The 21,512-nt window shown below is 37.9% G+C and overlaps 1 protein-coding gene and 1 non-coding gene across 2 annotated transcripts; both read left to right on the top strand.

Annotated features, from left to right (window-relative positions):
- Positions 1-11,437: 11,437 nt before the first annotated feature.
- LOC120004276 lies at positions 11,438-11,544 on the top strand. Its single transcript, XR_005469483.1, has one exon. It is a non-coding gene; the product is annotated as a small nucleolar RNA R71 (small nucleolar RNA).
- A 3,858-nt stretch (positions 11,545-15,402) lies between these two features.
- LOC119996218 (transcription factor MYB101-like) lies at positions 15,403-16,491 on the top strand. The gene is made up of 4 exons (XM_038842776.1): positions 15,403-15,494; positions 15,595-15,808; positions 15,891-15,960; positions 16,304-16,491. Exons 1-4 carry the CDS (start codon positions 15,403-15,405, stop codon positions 16,489-16,491), a joined length of 564 nt encoding a protein of 187 aa, XP_038698704.1.
- The last annotated feature ends 5,021 nt before the right edge of the window (positions 16,492-21,512 follow it).

Raw genomic sequence — 21,512 nt, 5'->3', positions numbered from 1 at the left:
TATATCTTCTTCCTTAGTCCATCTTTTTCTCTTATGAGATCCTACTTTACCAGCCATGACAGAAAAATTAACTATTGTTTTTGAGTTCTAAGACATGATCTCCCGCATGTTGTAATATAGAAGGATTTGGGGCATGTGACACTTTGACTCTTACTATGACTATGACCGAAGTTTTACCGAAATATGTCATGACTAAAGAATCTCCTATGTATTATAGAAATAAGATTTTATTTCGTTATTAATAATTATTAACTTAGTCTAGCAATTAGATTTTATTTCAATATTAATATTATGTGGACCGAAGCTATATATCACAGCTATAACCGAGACACTCTGATGGGGACATGGGGCTAGCTAGTCAAACCAATGGTTCATAGAAATTGTCACGGTGGTCTTCGTGTCTTAATCAAAAATGATTTCGGTTAGAGCTTGACATTAGGCATATGACTATAATAAATTATAATTTTAATATTTCTTCTCATATTAGAAGATAGAAAATTTCGTTAAGCTAATAATCATCTCCTATAATGTGAGTTAAAATATTAAATCTAATTTATTAAATGTCAATTTGATACCTATTAGTCTACTTTTGGATATCTAGATCCAATAAAAAAACACATGGACATAAAATTACCCATAGAATGATCATTTACCCGTGGAATAAAAACACATACAATAGCTTTAATTATAAGCATAATGAAAGAGTGTTATACATATTCCAGGTTAATCATAATACTCAATTAATATGGATATATATATAAACATAAAAAAAAAAAAACATATTTGGGATATTTGTTCGACCAATTAAATTAACTTTACTCAAGCTTGAAGCCACTGAAAGGCTAATTTTCTAGTCAAATAGGTCGGCTAATCAACTTTAACGAAATTAAATAACGAGTGTCATATTAATTTTTGTTTATCAACTTTAAATAAAATCAATTTGCACAAGCTGTATATATACATCGGCTTCTTCTGTTGGACCAATGGTCCTACATGTCTAATTTTGATGATATTAAATAATTTATAAATGTTATTGAAACATTAAAGTAATATTTGATTTATGTGAATTGAATTTGAATGGATAGATCTTATTGATTATCTTACATGATCACATACTTTAAGTGAGACTTTTGCCTAATTCTATGTGAATTTGACGTATATACATGCTTGAATATATGGTAGAAATTCAATTTTACAAATGAACTAGAATGGACTAAGTTAAAACATCAATTCTCCAATTATCATAATTTAACCAGCTTAGATCTTAATGACTTAGAACTTGAACCACTTGTCCATGAAGGTATAATATATGTTCTAGGACAAGGATTAAGTAAAATTAAGTGCATTACATGTTGTGAAATTATTCGCAAGCGGACAAGTCGCACAAGTAATAAAGAATGAGTAGAGTATCGTTCCCACGAGGATATTTTGGCAAATTCAATTTCAAGGTCAATTCAAACAATTATTACACTAATTGGCAATGCGAATTGTGATTGTGGTCATTCAAGGTTAACAAGCAACTGCATAATCACTAAGTAAATAACAAATTGAACAATCAACTAGCAACAAACACAATTTAATTTCCAAGAAAGTTAAACACTAGGGTTCCTAATTTCACCACCTCTCATCCAATTGAACTCCATTGATTCTTTAACTCTCAATCCTCAAATTAGTTGTTGACAATCAATTTCCCACTCTATTCAATGTTCTATTCCTAGATACATCGAATGTGTTTTCAACATAAATCCGGGTTATTCCTAACACTCGGATTAATACATTGTAAACCCATTAAGATCAATGGAAATCACTTAACAATTGCATAAGTCATAAACCTATATTTCTATGGTTCATTCAACTTATGTTTTCTATGGATTCTTGCAACCTTAGGCCTATCCTTCCGGACTCAACTCAAGCTAAAAATCATTCAAATGGTGATCAAGCATTTGAAAGCAATAAGTGTATCCATAGAAAATCAACAACAATAAGAGGAATTAAAGACTAAAAATCAAGTTCATTCAACATTCAAAGAAGGGTTCCATTAGGACCCCTAGTTAGAGGATTAGTTCCTCATAATCACGAAATACATCTTAGAATCCATACTAGCAGTCATTTAATACAAGAAATGAGAAGAAATTAGATGAAACCCCTGAAAATCCAGCTTGAGCTCCCAAGGCTGCCGTCCAAGCTTGAGAGACTTTCTCCAAAGTTCCAACCACACCTTAAAACCTAGCAACTTATTCCTTTTATACTCCTCATGACCCAGAGTCGTTTATCTCACAGGATGATGTCGTTTTGAGCTGATCTTTCTTGACTTTAGGTTGATTTCGGACATTTAAAGGCCTAAAAATTCGCGAGACTACTCTGGCCGATCGATCGGATTTTGGCCCGATCGATCGGAATTCTCCACTGTCCAATTCAGCTAAATCAGAATCCGATCGATCGGACATTTGGGCCGATCGATCGGTTTTTCCCTCCGGGTCCAATTTCTTGCTTATTCCTATCCATTAAGCTGCTTTTCTTCCATTTATGCTCCGGAACCTGAAATGTGCAAATAACACTCTTTAAGCAGCATATAATTCGAATTAACTCTTAAACAATGCAAGATTTCATATAAAAGGATGCACAATTATATGAATATAATTGGCATATCAAATACCCCCACACTTAATCTTTGCTCGTCCTCGAGTAACTCCAAAATCAAGAATGAAAGGAATTTTAAAACTTTCCCACACTCTCAGGAATGAAAGTAATTCAAAGACAAAGGAGAAGCATCAACAAAACTGTAGCTCAGTAATCTTTTTGACAGCCTTAGGATCATAAATCAAACTCTAGTAGAAAACATAGCACATTACAAAGTTTTTAGCTTCAACTTCAAGCCTCACAGATATTCACTCGCAAGCAAAATCGCACTGAAGTGGCTAATTGTTTCTCTCAAGTGCATGTGGGCGGAATATTATAAACAAGAACTCAGAATTCCCACATGCAATAATGTAATGAAAGCTTAAGAAACAAATGAAATGATCTCATGAATGGATGTCACTTAACCAAGCAATTGACCAACATCCTTATTCACCAACTTGTGTTCAAATCCAAAGCATTCTCAAAATCAAGTGGGACTTTTTAAGCTTGTAATGTAGGGTAAAGGCTAGATGAGAAGGGCAAAGGGTATAGAATTTTCAATTAGTGGAGGATCATTATACAAAGAGATGTCATTCAAATTTTTCTCCATATTTCACTATCTTTCCATTCTTCCATCATTCCCTTTCCTTCACAATCAATTCACATTCACAATCGATTCACAAATATAGAGTCACATGCAATTGCAATTGGATATCTCTTTGTGACTTTTTTTTTTTTTTTTTTTTTTTTTTTTTTTTTTTTTTAATTTTAAAGACTAAAAATCAAATTGCATGCTCCTGTTTCTTCTTTTCTATTAGTCAATACCCCCCACACTTCTTCCAAAAGAAATTACAACATCCATCCACACTCCCTCGATGACCAAAAGAAATTCAGCATATATCATCCCAATTTTCCATTTAACATAAATAATTCTTCCCCCACAATAAGAAGCAGGGAAATTGGCTATGAATAAAAGGTCAGTGTTTGGCTTCAAAAAGGGTGCAATGGATAGCATGTATAAAATATGATGAAAAAGGTATTTATAGATCCAAAAATGGCCTTACTCTCATCTTTCAAGAACACTATCGAATTTCCCACATGAAAGTGATTTGGATGTAATGTCATTCAATGAGAACTTAGTAAGCAACCGAGATGAAGAATAGTGAGCAGAATAAAAACAATAGAGTTGATTTATATCACTCATTGAGAAACGAATGGCTCAAAACTCACATTGGTTCAAGTCTCCACAATTTGCTAAATAATGAATGTGCACTACCAAAAAGTTTTCAATTTGATCCTTTGGCCACAAAAATTTTTTTTTTTTTTTTTTTTTTTTTTAAGAAAATCAACTTTCTAAGCCACAATTTATCTCCAATGCAATGAACACATTAATAATAATAAGCATCATAGAGGGGGAAAAACAACACTAAAAATTTCAAAGAAAATTTTACACTACCATAAAATTCAAAGGTTCTAAAAGAAAAGAAAAACACAATAAAAGGAGAAATATAATCTAAAAAGAAGTTTTTCATTCCCACCCCCACACTGGATGTGAACACTGTCCGCAGTGTTTCAAACTATGACTACACAGTAGGGAAGAGAGGAACAAAACAACCTGGGCGATCTCAGAAGGAACGACGCCTGGATGGAAAAGACACAGTGGATGGCCCAGTAGAAGCAGGTGCAGGAGCAGCTGGCGCTGAAGAAGAATGCATGGACAGCTGGCGTAAAAGAGCAACCATCTCCGACTGCTGAGCACGAAGAACAGCCAGCTGGTCACGTGTCTCCAGCTGTAACATCTCAATAGCCTCCAAGCGCTCCTCAGTAGAGCGAACATGTGATGGATCAGCAGGACTGGACAGGGGACTGGAATCAGCCGGCTCAGCTGCCGGATCAACAGCTGGAGGGAGATGACCTGTACGCAGGTTCCAGTCGGCTGGGGAGAGCTCGGAAAGAAAAGGAGCATCATCGCCGGTGGCTGGTAGCTGGTGGCCCAAATGGCTGAGCAAACGAGTGATCAACCGGGGAAAGAACAACTGCAGCTTCTTCCCCGCACGCACCTCCGTGGTGCATTGCAGCATGGCGCACACAAAATAATAGCCAATATCAAACCAGCACTCCTGATGGAAGAAATACAGCAACTCCAAAGCTGGTCCGCGCCTCTCAGATTTATGGCCATGAGGCCATAAATTTTTCTTCACCATACTGTCAATAACCCATAGGCGGGAAGGGATGGAGCCTCTCGTGGCAGCCTGTCTATTCTTTTGTCGGACAGCTGGATCAGGAACCAATGTGTGGAACATAGTGGTGTGGTCCACCTCTACCGGAGGGCCGACTGGGAGATCCTCTGAATAAGAAGATGGATAGCCAAGAGCATCACATATATCAACAGTAGTGAATGTATATGAAACTGCTCCTCTGTCACCCTTGGGTATTCTCACAGTGTAATGCTCGGGACCGTCGTCGCCCTCACGGGAATCAACTGTGCGCAAAGTACGGTAAAAAGCCCGGATCAAGGTGGGATAAACAATAATCGCGGCCGGAGCATAGTCCCATAAGAAGTCTAACCGGGCGCGATGTAAATAATTCCTGGCCCACAAGTTCAGCTGCTGCATCATGATAGCAGTATCAATCCTCCAATCTGGCTCAATACGGGCAGAAGCAAAGTTATCCTCCGATGGTCGCGGACGCGGAGGTGCTAAAGTCTTCTTCTTAGTGCCCCGCGCTCGCTTGGGGGAGGGTGGTGGTGTGGTGGAACCGGACGCCTCAGCTGCCTTGCGTCGTCCCATTCTGCAAAAGACGAACACAAATGAGAGCACAATGCAAAAAATATGGAAAACACAAGGACAACAAGCAATAATGGGCAAATAAACACCAAAATTCCTCAATGCACGACCCACTTTGATATATATGTATATAATGGAGCAATGGACGTGAGCATACAAAGAAACGTGTGTGAATTTGTAATTCCAATCAAAGAAAGGTTGGTGAGACAGTTTACCCAACACGTTATGCATGAAAATGAGAATTTGAGCGCGGGCACATTTCAATAGTGAAAGAACAGTTCAAATTGGCAAGAAACAATCGTACAAGTCACTAGAGCATATCATAATTGGAACGTGATAATTCCAAGCACTCAAACATGGGTGAGACATTTCATCGAACACGTTGTGTGCACAATGAATAAAAGTCAAGAACAGAGTGCAAAATATCCATGGCTTCCCTTGTAATGTAGAAAGAATGATTGAATAAGATCAAACAAAACATGTATACACTTCTAAGCCATGCTCAATCAACCCATACAGCCAACCTCCCTTACATCTCCAATTATCAAGAAGTATCAACATCTGGCAGCACACAATCTCAAAATTTAAATACGAAGGAAGAGTGAAAGCATCATACCGGAGAGGGAGAGGAACCCAAGCGAGAGAAATGAAGGAATGAAAGAAAATGTGAAAGAAAATGATGGAAAATGGTTGCTGGTCTCGGGTTCGGGTGAGAGAACAAGAGAGAAAAGAGAGAAAAAGGTGAAAGGGGAAGGGTGCAGCGCGGGCTGGGGTCTTTAAAAACCCTGGCCCGCGAGTCCGATCGATCGGACTTAAGGTCCTTTTTTCACTTACCCGCTCCGATCGATCGGATATATGGTCCGATCGATCGGACTTTGTCTCTGTCCATATTTTCACAATTGTGCATATCCTGCACCAAAACACTTCCAATCCAACCCAGGCAGTTTTCAAAACAAGCAAAACAAATATGTACATGAAAATAAAGCAATGCAAAAGAAATTAGGGAACGAAAGTACCCCGGTTGGGTTGCCTCCCAACAAGCGCCTAGTTTATAGTCGATGGCCCGACTATGGCTTGCTCATTGTGGTGGATTTTGAAGAGGAAGAGTGACTTTCCCTCCAGAAAATTCAGCTGCATAATAAGGCTTCAATCGCTGCCCATTCACCTTGAATGAAGTTCCCATTGTTTCATGCTTTATCTCAACGGCGCCATGAGGAAACACCGCGGTAACTAGAAAAGGTCCAGACCATCGCGATTTGAGCTTGCCCGGAAATAGACGGAGTCTTGAATTGAATAGCAGCACTTGTTGCCCCACCTTGAACTCCTTCCGAACAATATGACTATCATGCCATTTCTTGGTCCGCTCCTTGTAGATTTTTGCATTCTCATAAGCATCAAGGCGAATTTCATCAAGCTCATTCAATTGCAATAACCGTTGTTCTCCCGCACTAGCCATGTCAAAATTCAGAAACTTAATAGCCCAAAAGGCTTTGTGTTCCAATTCAACCGGGAGATGACAAGCTTTCCCAAATACCAAGCGGAAGGGAGACATGCCAATAGGAGTTTTAAAAGCTGTACGGTAAGCCCACAAAGCATCATCTAGCTTTAAAGACCAATCCTTCCTTGAGGCATTGACCGTTTTTTCAAGAATTTTCTTCAACTCTCTATTAGAAATCTCCACTTGGCCACTTGTCTGAGGATGGTACGGAGTAGCTACCTTGTGAGTAATGCCATATTTGACCAGCAGGGAATTGAATTGCCGGTTGCAAAAGTGGGTACCCCCATCACTAATAATCGCCCGCGGGGTACCAAATCTTGTAAAAATATTCTTCTTCAAAAACTTCAACACCCCTTTGGAATCATTGGTGGGTAACGCCAGGGCCTCCACCCATTTAGAAACATAGTCAACCGCCACAAGGATATAGTAATTTCCCAAAGAATTAGGGAATGGCCCCATAAAATCTATACCCCACACATCAAAAAGCTCAACCTCGAGAATATTGGTTAAAGGCATTTGATTTCGATTTGAAATATTCCCGGTACGTTGACATTCATCACAAGCAAGAACAAAGGAGTGGGCGTCTTTAAACAAAGTAGGCCAATAAAAACCGGATTGCAAGACTTTAGCCGCCGTTTTGTTACCGCCAAAATGACCACCACATGGAAATGAGTGGCAATGCTTCAAGATATTAACCATTTCTTCCTCCGGAACACACCGACGAATAATTTGATCCACACATTGCTTCCATAAGAAAGGCTCCTCCCAATAATAAAACCGAACAAGATGGAGGAATCTCTTCCTTTGAGAGTGAGATAAATCCGGAGGAAGGATCTCCTTGGCCAAATAATTTACAAAATCAGCATACCAAGGAGTTGTAGAAGAGTGAATAGCAAACAATTGTTCATCTGGAAATGTTTCTTTGATAGGAATGGTCGCTTCTTCACGCCCCTCCAATATTCTAGACAAGTGATCCGCCACCACATTTTCGGATCCCTTTTTATCTCGAATTTCCAAGTCAAATTCTTGCAATAGAAGAATCCATCGAATCAACCTTGGCTTGGCTTCCTTCTTCATTAATAAATAGCGCAAGGCTGCATGATCAGTGTATACAATGACTTTAGAGCCAATCAAGTACGATCGGAACTTATCAAGAGCAAAGACAACCGCCAAAAGTTCTTTCTCCGTTGTTGTGTAATTGAGTTGAGCATCATTTAGAGTACGGCTAGCATAGTAAATAACATACAGAATTTTATTCTTCCTTTGACCGAGAACCGCTCCCATAGCGTAGTCACTAGCATCACACATGAGCTCAAATGGAATGTTCCAATCCGGAGAAGTGATAATAGGGGCTGTAGTAAGCCTTTCCTTGAGAGTGGTATAGGCTTCCAAGCACTCCTTTGTAAAATGAAACTTAACATCTTTCAACAATAATTCACACAAAGGCTTTGTGATTTTTGAAAAATCCTTGATGAAACGCCTATAGAAGCCCGCATGCCCCAAGAAACTTCTCACCTCTTTAACCGAAGTTGGTGGAGGGAGTTTCTCAATAAGTTCAATTTTAGCTCTGTCCACTTCAATGCCCTTTTGAGAAATTCGATGCCCTAAGACTATCCCTTCTTGCACCATGAAATGGCATTTCTCCCAATTGAGCACTAAATTAGTCTCTTCACATCTTTGGAGCACCATAGATAAATTTTTCAAACAAGAGTCAAATGATGAGCCAAAAACAGAAAAATCATCCATGAATACCTCAATTGTGTGCTCCACCATATCACTGAAAATACTCATCATACACCGTTGAAAGGTGGCCGGCGCATTACATAAGCCGAAAGGCATCCTTTTATAAGCAAAAGTGCCAAAAGGACAAGTAAAAGTGGTCTTTTCTTGGTCTTCCGGAGCAATGGGGATTTGATTGTACCCCGAATAACCATCCAAGAAGCAATAATAAGAATATCCCGAAAGCCTCTCTAGCATTTGATCAATAAAGGGTAAAGGAAAGTGATCCTTCCTAGTGGCATTGTTGAGCTTCCTATAATCAATGCAAACTCGCCAACCGGTCGTAGTCCGGGTGGGAATCAATTCATTCTTCTCATTCTTCACCACTGTGATTCCACCCTTTTTGGGAACTACTTGCACCGGACTTACCCAAGAACTATCTGAAATAGGGTAAATAATTCCTGCATCAAGAAGTTTTAAAATTTCGGCTTTTACTACATCTTTCATATTGGGATTTAGTCGGCGTTGATGCTCCACCGAAGACTTGTAATCCTCCTCCATTAGAATACGATGCATACACATAGTGGGGCTGATTCCCCGAATATCTGCTATTGTCCACCCCAAAGCCATTTTGTGCTCCCTCAATACTCTTAAAAGTTTGTCCTCTTCTTCCGTATTCAACTTCGAAGAGATAATAACCGGCAAGGTAGTAGAATTCCCCAAGTAAGCATACCGAAGATGAGACGGAAGAGGTTTCAAAGTGAGTGTTGGAGCTTCTATGATACTTGGTTGTGGCCTTGAAGACAAGACACCAAGCGGTTCAAATCGCTGGAATCTTCTTGGTTTAGCCTCTTGCATCGATTCTAACCAGTTCATAAACTCCACCATTTCATCATCACCATATTCGAGAACATCTCTATTCACCAAACAAGACTCAAGAGGGTCTTGGCAAGAATTTATGGAATAAGTATGAGCCAAAATATGGTCCACCGAGTCTATGTAAAGACAAGATTCCTCGTCATTCGGGTACTTGGTAGTGTCAAACACTTTGAACGTGACTTCTTCATCCGCAATTCTCAATACCAAAGTACCTTGTTCCACATCAATAAGAGTCCTCCCCGTACGTAAGAAAGGTCGCCCCAAAATAATTGGAGTATTAGAATCTTCCTCCATATCAAGAATTACAAAATCCACCGGAAAAACCAATTTGTCTACTTTGACAAGAACATCCTCAATGATACCCCGAGGATGTTTAATAGATCGATCCGCCATGATAAGAGACATTGTAGTGGGGCTGATTTCATGCAAGCCAATGAGCTTGGCTATCGATAGTGGCATTAAATTGATACTAGCTCCCAAATCACATAATGCCCTTTCAATCACTGTACTGCCAATAGTGCAAGGAATAGTGAAACTTCCTGGATCTTTCTTCTTAATTGGAAGCTTTTGCTGCACTATTGCACTACACTCCTCTGTCAACTGGACACTCTCATAATCCTTCAACCTCCGCTTCTTAGAAAGAATCTCCTTCATAAACTTGGCATAGCTGGGCATCTGCTCCAAAGCTTCGGCAAAAGGTATGTTGATCTGCAATTTCTTGAACACATCAAGAAACTTTGAGAATTGAGAATCCGTCTTGGTCTTTTTCAACCTTTGTGGAAAAGGAATTGGAGGTACATATGCTTTAACTGGAGGTGCTGGCAATGAACTATCAGGCCTATCCAATTCAACTGCATACCGGGGCTGCACATCCTTGCTTTTCTGCATATTTTCAACACTTTCATTTTGGTCTGCAGTGGTCCGATCGATCGGAATTGTAGCCGATCGATCGGATTTTTCTCCTGTCTCATTTGTAACTTCAGAGCTCCGATCGATCGGGTATGAGGTCCGATCGATCGGACTTGGACTCTGTTCTTCCTCAACTGCATTTTTCTGCAATTCTGCATTTTTCAATTTTTCCGCTTTTTCAGCATCGAGATCAGCAGCAGTTTTTACTAGGTTCCCATTCCGTAAGGTGATAGCATAACAATGATCTTTACCTTTTGGATTCACTTCCGTTTGGCTAGGGAGTTCCCCTTTTTCTCTTGATGATAGAGCATTAGCTAGCTGCCCCACTTGTATTTCAAGATTTCTAATGGATGCGCCTTGATTCTGAATCATTGATGCTTGAGTTTGTAATGCAGAATCAGTCTTGCTAATGAAATTGTTGGTGTTGTTGGCTAATGCCTCCATACTTCCGGCCATTTTAGCAAACATTTCATCGATATCCCTCCTTTTCTCTTGTGGCTGAATTTGTTGAGGGGGGGGGTTTTGCACATTTTTATTGTTGCTCCAAGAGAAGTTTGGATGGTTCCGAAACCCCGGATTATAGAAGTTTGAGTATGGATCATTTCGGGGCCGACTGTAATATCCACCTCCAATAGCATTAACTTGCTCACCTTGAGACGAAGATGCATTAGTGATCAAGCATTCTCCGGTTTGATGGTTAGTACTACAACAATAATCACAAGACATATGAGAAGGTGTGCTTTGCATAGCATGTACTCCTTGAGCTTGATTTAGTGTCAATGCCTCAATCTTCTTTGCCATTATAGCCAAGGTAGACATAACTTCATCATCTCTAAAACTTCCTCCTTGCTTTGGATTCCCCCTCTCCGAAGACCAAGAGTTAGTGGTTTTGGCCACTTTTTCCAGTAATTCTCTAGCCTCCTCTTGATTCTTGGTCATGAATGAACCTCCCGCAGCTGCATTAATAGTCTCCTTAGTATGCATGCTCAAACCATTATAAAAAGCTTGGTACACTACCCATTCCGGGAGGCCATGATTTGGGCAACTTCGAATAATTCCTTTAAAGCGCTCCCAAGCTTCATAAAATGATTCAAAATCCTTTTGGGCAAAAGACATGATATCCGCCCTGATTAGCACCGCCTTGCTTGGAGGAAAGAATTTTGTCAAAAATTGCTCCGCCATCTCATCCCAAGTGGTGATAGAGTTGGGGGGCAATGACATCAACCATCCCTTAGCCTTGTCCCTCAAAGAAAATGGGAATAACCTCAACAAGATAGCATCCTTAGAAGCTCCGTTAATCCCAAAAGTGGTGCACACATGCAAGAAAGAGCGAAGATGAATATTGGGCTCTTCATTAGGAAGACCATAGAAAACCACTGAATTAGAGATAATGTTGATGATAGCCGGCTTGATCTCAAAATTAGTAGCATTGATAGGGGGATAGCGGATGCTTGAAGGATTGGTGTCCCAAGTAGGCCTAGCACAATCCTCGAGAGAGCGAGGATCAAATTGTCTAGGAGGACCTTCAACCTCATCATCACCATGTCTTACATTAACACCTCCACCATTACCATTGCCACCATTCACATTTACAGCTCCACCAAGATCACCAAGATTTCCCCTTCCTTGATTGTCCCCAAAGCCTTCCATTTGATTATTAATAAGCTCTCGTCTAAGATTGTGAAGAGTCCTTTCAATCTCCAAATCAATAGCAATTAATTCTGGATTAGAAGAACGTGTTCCCAAGCTCATACAAGAGGAAAGAATTTCTGCAGAAAATTAAAAACCGAATTAGCACAAAAATTTCCTAAATTGACACAAAAATAAATATTTGCCTCAATCCCCGGCGACGGCGCCAAAAACTTGTTGTGAAATTATTCGCAAGCGGACAAGTCGCACAAGTAATAAAGAATGAGTAGAGTATCGTTCCCACGAGGATATTTTGGCAAATTCAATTTCAAGGTCAATTCAAACAATTATTACACTAATTGGCAATGCGAATTGTGATTGTGGTCATTCAAGGTTAACAAGCAACTGCATAATCACTAAGTAAATAACAAATTGAACAATCAACTAGCAACAAACACAATTTAATTTCCAAGAAAGTTAAACACTAGGGTTCCTAATTTCACCACCTCTCATCCAATTGAACTCCATTGATTCTTTAACTCTCAATCCTCAAATTAGTTGTTGACAATCAATTTCCCACTCTATTCAATGTTCTATTCCTAGATACATCGAATGTGTTTTCAACATAAATCCGGGTTATTCCTAACACTCGGATTAATACATTGTAAACCCATTAAGATCAATGGAAATCACTTAACAATTGCATAAGTCATAAACCTATATTTCTATGGTTCATTCAACTTATGTTTTCTATGGATTCTTGCAACCTTAGGCCTATCCTTCCGGACTCAACTCAAGCTAAAAATCATTCAAATGGTGATCAAGCATTTGAAAGCAATAAGTGTATCCATAGAAAATCAACAACAATAAGAGGAATTAAAGACTAAAAATCAAGTTCATTCAACATTCAAAGAAGGGTTCCATTAGGACCCCTAGTTAGAGGATTAGTTCCTCATAATCACGAAATACATCTTAGAATCCATACTAGCAGTCATTTAATACAAGAAATGAGAAGAAATTAGATGAAACCCCTGAAAATCCAGCTTGAGCTCCCAAGGCTGCCGTCCAAGCTTGAGAGACTTTCTCCAAAGTTCCAACCACACCTTAAAACCTAGCAACTTATTCCTTTTATACTCCTCATGACCCAGAGTCGTTTATCTAACAGGATGATGTCGTTTTGAGCTGATCTTTCTTTACTTTAGGTTGATTTCGGACATTTAAAGGCCTAAAAATTCGCGAGACTACTCTGGCCGATCGATCGGATTTTGGCCCGATCGATCGGAATTCTCCACTGTCCAATTCAGCTAAATCAGAATCCGATCGATCGGACATTTGGGCCGATCGATCGGTTTTTCCCTCCGGGTCCAATTTCTTGCTTATTCCTATCCATTAAGCTGCTTTTCTTCCATTTATGCTCCGGAACCTGAAATGTGCAAATAACACTCTTTAAGCAGCATATAATTCGAATTAACTCTTAAACAATGCAAGATTTCATATAAAAGGATGCACAATTATATGAATATAATTGGCATATCATTACACTATAACCAAATACTTATCAGTATTTTTTTTTAAATACCATCTACCAATATTTCAGGAACCATATATGTTATCATGTATTACCATCATTTATTATCTACAATCTATGTTACTATCAAAATTGTCTACCAAATGCACCTAATATATGAGCTACTAACATTGGACTTTGGTCAATTTGTTTTTCTCCAATTCGGTCACAATTAGGCAAAAACTGTGTTTAATATATATATATATATGCAGTAGTACATTAGACTTTGGTCAATTTTTTTCTCTCCATTAATTCGGTAACAATTAAGTTCATAATATATGAAGTAGTAAATTAGACTGTTCAACCGAGTCTAGTCTGGCTCTTACCGAAATGATCCTTTTTTTTTTTTTGAAGGGTTACCGAAATGATATTTCATTAAGACAGAAAGTCAACAGTTCACGTGTCTTTTTAAATTTCGGTAATTCTCTTCATTAGAAACAAAAGGTAAAGGACAAGAATCTTGTTGATTAGAACCAATCGTGGAGACGAAGTGTTTTCTTTTTTTTTGGTGAAAGGTGGAGACAAGACACAAAATATCCGAATATACAGTTTATAATGACATATATAACAAACTAATACACTTTTGACTTTGTTATAACAAAGCTGAATAAATGCAAGTGAGTTATTGGTTGAACGACAATCACATTACATGTAAAGCATCACCCACCCATTAGGTCGTGGCTTCAAATCCTACCCCTCCCCAAAAACATCTGTTTCAAAAAAAAAAAAAAAACCAAAACTGAATAAACAAATATAATGGGCTGATGTATTTAATAGCTTTAAAAATTCAATATTTGAAATATGTATGTAGAGATAATTGTTTAAATAAATTTATACACTTCAATAAGTGTCTTAATTTCATATGTATGTATGTATATATACCTTCGCCACATATATTACTCATGTATTTATCATATGTACATGTATATATACACACTTTTAAAAAATATCATACATTTTTGATTAATAAACATATAACACTTTTCCAGTGTAATGTTGAAAAATGATACTCACACAGCACTTTCAGTGTTGAGTGGGTCCAGATTTACTAGTGCTTGTCAACCTCTTATGTTAAGAGCTGTACTTTTTCTTTTTTTTCCTTTTTTTTCGGTTATGTTAAGAGCTGTACTTTTTCTCTGTTGTTGACAGTGTCTTCCATGTTTTTCTCAACTCTTATGTCAAATAATCTTCAACCATGTCTTCAATGGCTGCGTGTTATGGTTTAGGATGTTAGCTCCTTCATGGAGCTTATGCTCCTTGTTGTCTTGATTTACCAAGTTTATCATATTTTCCCACATCTCTGCATGCTTAAGACCATCCCCACATCTTTACAGGCCTAAGACCATCACCACAACCCAAAAAACAGAACCTGATGAGAACTCTCCATGCTTGATATCGGGCCTCATGTAATTTATCCATCTTAATCTGCAGCTCTTCCCACATCTCTACAGGCCTAAGACACCATCACCACAACCCAGAAAACAGAACCTGATGAGAACTCTCCATGCTTGATGTCGGGCCTCATGTAATTTACCCATCTTAACCAGCAACTCTTCCCACATCTCTACAGGCCTAAGACACCATCACCACAACCCAGAAAACAAAACCCATTGACGTTGTTTCAATAGCATCTCTCTTGTTCACAGTGGCGGATGCTCTGTATTGTCATGAACCATGCCTAACGTGTTCTTTTGCTTCTCTCTTACTGTCAAAGTCTTCCATGTTTCTCTTAATTCTTCTAACGTACTCTTCAACCAGGTCTTCAAAGGTCTGCAAATAGCTGCAGAATGCGATGGATGAATCACCTTAGTCCGAAAGTCAATCCTAGGGAGTTAACGAAGGAAGAATGTGAAACTATCATGAGACTCCACGTGGAACTGGGAAACAAGTTATTGATCAATTGTGTTATTAAACTTTCTTCTTATGAAATCCAATTGTTACTATGCTTCAATCCACTTAACTCCAATTGTTACTTCCGTTTCTGGCAGGTGGTCAATGATTGCAAGGATGCTTCCAGGAAGAACAGATGACCAAATTAAAAGCTATTGTAGAATGATGGGTCGAAAGAGAGCAAAGCTGAGCTCCACTCCCGCATACGTGGCCGAGTTCACTGCTGCCTCGTTCTGTCTCAACAACACCGACATTGATATTGATAGTGAGGAGTCGGTACAAGAGCTAATGGGAGAGAACTTTGATCGGGAGGTAGCTGCAAAAGAGAAGGAATTGCTGCGAGTGCTACTAGGAAAAGACTAGAATATGATACTAGTTCTTGTTGTTTTAAAAGTGTGCTTTCTGGTCTGCTGCCGATTACCTGTATTATGGGTCTTCTCTTGGATCGGTCCCTGTTTCATGCTGTTGTTTTAGGGGCTTTGCTCTTAGCTGCTAGTTGGGTGGTATGAGGGTGGGGGTATTTCTTTACTTCCCCCATTATCTTCTCCAGTTATTTTATTTTGCTTTGATAAAATGGACTGATTTATCAAAAAAAAAAAAAACACTCTTCTGCTCTTCCCCTGTAGGAGTCCCAAGTCTTTGGATTTGGGGGGCAGGTGCATACCTGTTCAGTTTCTGCACCGTGAGATCTTGCTCGCCAGATCGATGGTCCCCCTATTTGCACTTTTTGAACGCACTCAAACCATTCTCAGTTCTCCCCTCTCTCTTTCTCAATGACCTTTTCTCTCATTTCACAATACTTACCAGTGTCTCTATACATATTCCATCGCTGCATCTCCGTTGCTGAATTCCATATTATGGTCATGGCTAAAGATGAGTGGGTGAGGGCGGCGATGACGGATGACATGGTGGTGGTGGAACTGCTAGTAAGGGTGTTCCTTCTCAAGTGGGGGATGCGACAGCCGGGAATGAGGCTCGCGGTGCTGTGGCATTGAATGGTTTTGGTGAATGGTTTTGTTTCTTAGTGGTTTTTGGTGAATTACATTCCATCTTTCTCATTTTTAAAAAAAGTTTAAGTCGAAAAGGGTGCATATAAAGTGGACCATCAGATCATGTAGACTTGAAAGTTTGAATTCTGAAACCTCGATTTTTCTTCTTTAGCAAAGAACTTCCAAAAAAGTTACAAAAAAGTTAGATATAGGTAATTTAGTTGTGGTTAATGGTTATAAAGCTACATAAAGTGTTATTAATTTATTTGTGGTGAACCATGTGACTAATTTTTACTATAACTATAACAAGTGTTGAAAGGTAGTTTTTGGAATAGAAATATTGTCCATATAGATTTATGCAATCAAATAGGTGATCATTTTTTCAAAGATTGTCTTGTATGTTATATAGAAAAACAATTGCTTCTAACTATTCCAATGATGTTGTAATATCGTGTTTTAAGAATATGAAAACTCATATAGAACAATTATGATAGATTACAATGTATTTTCTAATTATTGTAGACTATTATTAATATGTTTGCCGTCTATACTCATAAATCCATTACATAAAAAACTGAAAAAAATTTACTGGGTTCACCACTACCTACCGTTATAAGTATTCACAGTGGTGTGTTTTTGGAGCGCTCCAAAATCCACTTTATCTATATTTGAAGTGTTATATGCCCACAATGGTAGGTTTTTGACACGAAAAAAGCCCACCAAATTTTAGAGAATATGGTAGTGTGACAATGATAGAGTAAAAATACTCCACCTGTCAATTGACAACAAATTTAATGGAACTAGGGATAATCAATTTGCGGCGGCCCTTTCGCTTACATATTAATTGCAGGGTAGAATCTGCCTACATTTCTTCACCTAATCCAAGTAAAAAGGTCGGGCAGCATATTCGCCTTTGATAAATTAATGAGTTCTTTTTGTGGGTCTTCTACACAATTTTAAATACCACAATTAATAAGCTTCCTTAATAAATATTTAACAATATGACATTTGACCCTGTTTGAAACAGCGTCATTATAAAAACAACACACACTTATGACGCTGTTTAAAACAACGTTACTAACTAATATTTTTAACAACACTAATCACGTTGTTGCACACAACGTCGTTGCGAATTGAAATTTGTTTTGCCTAATGATGCTATCTCATACTGCATCATTCACATTTTGGATTTTTATCAAAAAAATCATAAAAATAATTCGTTGAAGCTATAGATCGACTCTTTCATCTCCGGCGAACCTAAATCACCTCGGATCTGACGAAATCTTCCTGCGCCACATTTCACCCATCACTTGGTGGATCTCCACCTACCCTTTGATCTTAATGGAGTGTCTCTGTAGACTCGAAAATGGCGACTTGTTTGGTGTTTCGTTGTCTTGGCCATCGTCGGGAGAGATGGACCATGGCAGCCCACAAGTTTTCGATGAAGGAGGACCAATTGTGGGGGAGATGGTCCCAAATCCAAACCTTCAATTCGTTGTTCTTTATTGACAGTAGAGAGAATATGAAATTTGGGTTTTCTTTTAGAGAAAAAATTTAAATTCATAGATAAGGGGAGAGTGAGAGAGTTTACAATCATTTAACTCAAACTAAGCTACTCTAGATTTTGCTTCAAGTTGATGCACGCCACGATCTAATTTTGATTCGAGTTGATGCAGGGTTCGTCTTGTTAGGAAATTTGGTGAAGAACATTATTTTTCTAAAGAAAATTTATTATCATTTAAAAAAATTTAAGGACGCTGTGTGAAACAACGTCATTGTGTTTTATAAAACTTTAAAGATAACGACATTATCACTAGCAGTATCATCGTTAATGACGCTATCCTCAATAACGTCAAATGTCATTTTGGTAAAAAAAAATGAAAAGGATGCCATTCAAGTATTTAAAAGATGTCAAAATGCCACTACCCAAAAAACCCTCTAGATTAACAATATAAATTTTGAGGCTTTACGTACACACCTGACACCTATCAAGTTTGACAGTTTAACACATGTTGACGGCATGTTTGGCATAAGCTAGCTTTAGGGATTCATAGGGACTTGACAGTTAACATTGATTTCTTAGCAACTCCCTTCTAGTGTAGGAGTCTTTTTTAATGACACAAAGGGGGTATTTGGTGGATTTGGGTGCTCCACAATCCGTTTAAAATTGTAAAGCATATAATTTGAATTTAATAATTTAAGAGGTATGTCATATCACATTTTTGTTTTTTAATTTTTTAAACTTGTATGATTTTTTTTTTCCACCATTAGATGTGAATTGTAATAGCAGTTAGAATATTATGTACTAGTTAAACATTTAGTGATTACATATTTCGGTCACCACATTTGGTGACGGTAATAGTAAAAAAACTATTTTATCCTTATGATTGAATATTGTGGACTAGACTACTAGTCAAACATTTGATTGAATATACACGGACATATGACGTGTACATATATATAATTTCGACTTTTAATTGATTATCCCTAGTTCTATTAAATTTTTTATGTGCACTACAATTTGCGGTGTTTTGGGTCATGCCTAATTGGGTCCACGAAGAGGAAGTACTAACATAGTAAAAAAGAAAGGTAAAGACACTTCTTCAATTTATGCTTGAATGTAAAGGTTTTGGTCATATGGCTCAGAAATGTTCACCTTTCTCTTTAACAAACTCAACACACTCATACTCAATGTTAATGTTCCATATTTCTGGGTCAAATGACCGTGGCTATTGCTATAGAACTCTGATTGAAGCAATTTCAGTGGCAATAGAAACTAGACTTCTCAAGCTTTACGTGGATATCAAAACCACGGATGAGAAAGTTACAGGTGTGGGAAGTTAGCTGAAAAATATGTTCTAGTGCAGATTTCCAGCTTCTTATTTGTATTTCGGCCCATTGAAGGACCAATGAAGTCAGCTTCGCCCATCCCAATTTAGGGACAAAACTGTCATTCTCTTAATACAAGGCTTGACCTAAAAGAGGGCACAAAAGGAAGTGAGACGGGAGCAGCTAAAAAAAGGGCAGGAAATCAAAAGTTGAGGGAAGCTTTTGAGGGAAAAAAAAAAAAAAAAAAAAGAGACAAATAGAAAGATACTGCTGAAACGTAAGAAAGAGGAGACATGAAGACTTGGAGTGAATCAAACAAAGAGCGTGGGGCCCGACCGAGAATAACAAAGAAGGAAATTTCACATGTGGTTCAACAAGAGGTTGGAAATACAAGTCAAAAGTGGAGAGAAGGAGGAATCATAGAAGGAATTGGAATTTATTTTGTAGGGCATGAATTGAAGGAAACTTTGGCTATTATATAAAAGTGCATACTTGGCAGCTTTAAGACACACAATTCCCAAGGGAGAAAGAGAGCACTGTTGGACATAGAGAATTCTTCTATGATCGACAACCATAGGGATTGCCTATAATTATTTGGTGGAGTCATATAGACAATAACATGTCGTATGATTCAATGCTTCTTGAAACCTTGAATTGTAAATTTACATGATTCTTTGATTAGGTTATGTGTTCGTATGATTCTTATTTCCACAAAACTTAATTAATTCTTAGTGTTTAATTTTTACCAATAGGATGGATAAATTACATATAGAAACAGTAGTAATCGAGTTTAGGGAAATTTGACTTAAGTGTGCTATAAACCAACTTAGGTACGAAATCTTTGTAATTGACTTGACACTTATTCATTTGGTTTTTATTACATAGTTAAACAGATTAATGGTTGAATCCAAATCCTTGGTATTCTTCTCCAGTGTTTGATAAATCCGACATTTCCAAAATTTTATTTTAATTGCTTAATTTCTTGAATCGAATCACTCAACAACCAATTGTGCGGAACTTTATTTTCTTTTTGTTGTTGTTTAATTGGTCTTTTAATTACAATCTTTAGGGAACAAACCTGTACTTACACTCCCATAGTAGAATTGATATATGCGCTTGCAGGATAAATTTGTGTAGATTTAAACTATTCCTATTGATTGAATTTGTGACTATGATGCAGCATGGCGTGCTGGAAAGAACATCTACTTGGACCCGTTGATTCGACACACGAATACCAGATTTAATGCTTCAATATTTTGTTGATTCTGGCGAATACCAATATGCTACTTCATCAGTTACACTTTCAGATTGATTTATCTTCACTGCTTGTTGCGGCAGCTCTACATCGACCACAACGGTGTTGTCGACATCTCTGGAAATCGTCACAACCGACAATGCAGAGGCTTCATCACAATAGTTGCCTTTTTCGTTGATAAAACCAGGAAATAAAAGCCCTAAATCTTGGCTTAGTTTTTCCACTTCAGCAGTCAATTTGGAATCAATAATGGAACCGATTGTTGTCGACAAGTTTACAAACTTGCCATGAACAAAAATCTAAAATCTGTCCATTGCTACAGACAATTTTGCAACTTTTGTCTCAAGAACTGAAATTCAATTCTCAAGATTTGCTTCTAGGATGGAATGGTTTTCCATGATAGTAGATTATGCGTGAATGCAGAGGAAGGGAACAGTAGGCTTATCAAATAGAATCAAGATATGAGACGTAATATGTCAAACAATGGGATGATTGTAATCCAGAACTTTTGACATTGGATTGTATTGTTAGTTGTTTAAAAGAAGTTGGATATATGCTTCAATTTGAGTTACTGTTTTTTATCAAATGCCATGCAATGCAAGGACCTTCACAGTGGTATAATGATACTCAATGAAGAAAGACATCTCCGTAGGATGTTACAAGTTGTTAAGGAACATAGTGAGATGCATATATATATATATATATATATAATCCACAACAACTTCAAAACAATCACAGTGAAATATCACATGATGATGACTTGTCTTAATTTGATGGTGCATATGAAGCTGAAGTAGTTGATGAATTGCATAATTGCAAATGATGGTGATGACTCAAGAGTCCAACAACCAAGGTGGTCCAAGTGGAGCATGACAAAAAAAATGCCATGAAGAATATATAATGTCTCTTATTTTGTCAGGTTGTTGACTTAAAAAATGTCTTT

The sequence above is a fragment of the Tripterygium wilfordii genome, chromosome 1 (assembly GCF_013401445.1).
Source record: "Tripterygium wilfordii isolate XIE 37 chromosome 1, ASM1340144v1, whole genome shotgun sequence".
Taxonomy (NCBI): domain Eukaryota; kingdom Viridiplantae; phylum Streptophyta; class Magnoliopsida; order Celastrales; family Celastraceae; genus Tripterygium; species Tripterygium wilfordii.
Note: the sequence above shows the minus strand (reverse complement) of the source record. Positions and strands in the feature narration are given on the sequence as shown.